Source organism: Diaphorina citri, unplaced genomic scaffold (assembly GCF_000475195.1).
Source record: "Diaphorina citri unplaced genomic scaffold, Diaci psyllid genome assembly version 1.1 scaffold2273, whole genome shotgun sequence".
In the NCBI taxonomy this organism is placed as follows: domain Eukaryota; kingdom Metazoa; phylum Arthropoda; class Insecta; order Hemiptera; family Psyllidae; genus Diaphorina; species Diaphorina citri.
Window position 1 is genome coordinate 6,773 of NW_007379698.1, and position 2,284 is coordinate 9,056.

Here is a 2,284-nt window from a genome sequence, read left to right on the forward strand (position 1 = left end):
GCCCTAGCGTGATTGCTTTGGTCTGACATTTGGTTTTGATTACAATTTTTTTTAGTGGATGCCCTTCGCACTCTACCTTTGCTAGCGAGGGAAATTTCAGGCTGGTATCCTCTCTTTAAAGTCCGCCAGCTAGACTGAGCTGGTATACTTCCTGTTTAAAGTCCGCCAGCTAGACTAAGCTGGTATACTCCCTGTTTAAAGTACCCCACCTTAGACTAAGTGTAATTCTGAAGTTAAAAGACCAATGCCAGCAACTTGAATATCCCAAAAACCTCCTATTTAATATTGTCGCAAAAAAAAAAAAAAAACAAAAAAACAAAAAAACAAACAAACGGCAAAACAACAAACTATTAGAATTTTTACCTATTAATGTATTTATGTTCAACATTTGACTCAGCACTTATTTTACTCAAGAGGGTTAGAGGAGTGGGACTAACATTTACAATAAACAACGGTAACAGTGGATGGAGAAATACATGTGTATGAAACATTAACCTTCACAGAGTTCAGTTTGTGTCTTCACTAAATAATCAGTATATCAAGCGTGCCGGGAGGCGCGCGAACGTCAAGAGTTCGAAGCGCCGCCCGGCCTATATTAACACGAAATAGAGTTTCATGTTTTTTTTTTAAGAGGTTTGACAGAGGGAACTGTAACTGCTATGGTCTTATCGTCCCGAAATCGAAGAGAGAAGGAAGACAGGATAGGAAAAAGCCAGCCGTTCCGAGAACGAACATTATCCCATCAGGATAAAATCCGCCCCGGGCGGAAATCGAACCCGCGCATACAAGGCAGACGCACTACCAACTAAGCTAACTAACTCAACCTTTGCTGTTTCTTTAGCAAGGAAATGTCAGGCTGGTATACTCCTTGTTTAACGTCCTCCAGTTAGTATTCTATTCTATAAAATGTTAGTTAAGCAATATACTGCCCTAGGTATTTCACGAAAAGTCCGCCACTGATCGAAGTTATTAATTTATAAATAGCGATTTTATAGCTTTAATAACAGTTATCAAGTTATAATTAGGTTCTTAGCTCGGCTACCTAATGACGAATACTAGTACCTAATAAAAGACTAGTATGTTTTGATACCCAACAGTTACCTAGATTGCTCATCATCCTCTATAAATGCAAAAAGCACGTACTTTTACGTCAGATAGCTTGTAAAAAAATCTTAAGTATCCCCAAAAATAGATTAACAACCCCACTTGAAATCGCAATGTCCAACTTCAATAATATGTACAACAACTTGGACATTAGCATGAATATAGGGGAAATCATAAAAAGATTAAAATGTAATATCTAGCTAGGTAGTCAGTACCTTGACTACATAGGTAATTTTAGTTATATTATAAGCTCCAAATTCACTTAATTGTATTTTACTGAATTGTATTGTAAACTATCCCATCTGGGATTTTTAATAAATAAATAAATAAATAAATTTTTTTCAAAACATTCCAAATCAAAACAAAAAGCCCTCAGGAGGTGCTGCCACCACAGTGGTGAAAATTGGTACTAATTATTTTTAAAAGCGGGATTTTGATTTAACCCAACAGAAATGTGTAACTCTTTTGAATGACAAGTATTGTACGAATGTGCACACGCCACCACAAGTAATATTACCGTCAAGGTAATCATGCCGATTTAGACTATGTTTTGTTGAGGTGGCCTTTGATGGGTAGGTTTTGGTTTTGCCTAGAATTCTCGAGACTTCATCTTTTTCTTTGTTTTTTTTATCTTTGCTGCTGGTTGCTCATAGCCTCCTCTGCACATTTACAATGGTTAACTATATCGTCAAGCCGGTCATCTGCATTTTGTAATAACCTCTGTTGTAGCTCTCTGTCCTTCAGTCCTAATATTATTCTCGACTTCACGATATTTTCTTCTTGCTCCCCAAACTCACAATCCTTGGCTAATCTCCGAAGTGTCGCATAGAAGTTCTGGAATGACTCATCATGTTTTTGATTGATTGAAAAAAATTGAACTGAGCCATGACGATGTACTTTTTAAGGCTCAAAGTGCTTTTCTAATGCTTCTAAAAGTTGCTCATGATTGGGATTCTGGCGACGAGGATGGGATTACAAAAACTCACCTGGATCACTTCAACTCACCTCACCTCAACAAAACAGACTAATTTGTTTTAATTAGGCCTTTTTGCTAGGAGATGAGTGTGTATTTACAATAGCTTGTTTGCTTTCCACATCCGTGAGATAGGCATAACACCCTCACAGTGTTGGAAGGATTGGGGGTTTGAAAACCCCTTGGACGCCCAGAAAGAATATCTGG

General features: G+C 37.6%; 1 protein-coding gene across 1 annotated transcript in view; it reads right to left on the minus strand.

The window, feature by feature from the left end:
- Positions 1-1,731: 1,731 nt before the first annotated feature.
- LOC103518615 (probable palmitoyltransferase ZDHHC8) overlaps positions 1,732-2,284 on the minus strand; it is a 9,025-nt gene continuing 8,472 nt past the window's right edge. Inside the window, exon 9 of the mRNA XM_026830363.1 lies at positions 1,732-1,938. Within this exon, the coding sequence (XP_026686164.1) occupies positions 1,732-1,938 (207 nt within the window). The remainder of the gene's footprint in view (positions 1,939-2,284) is intronic.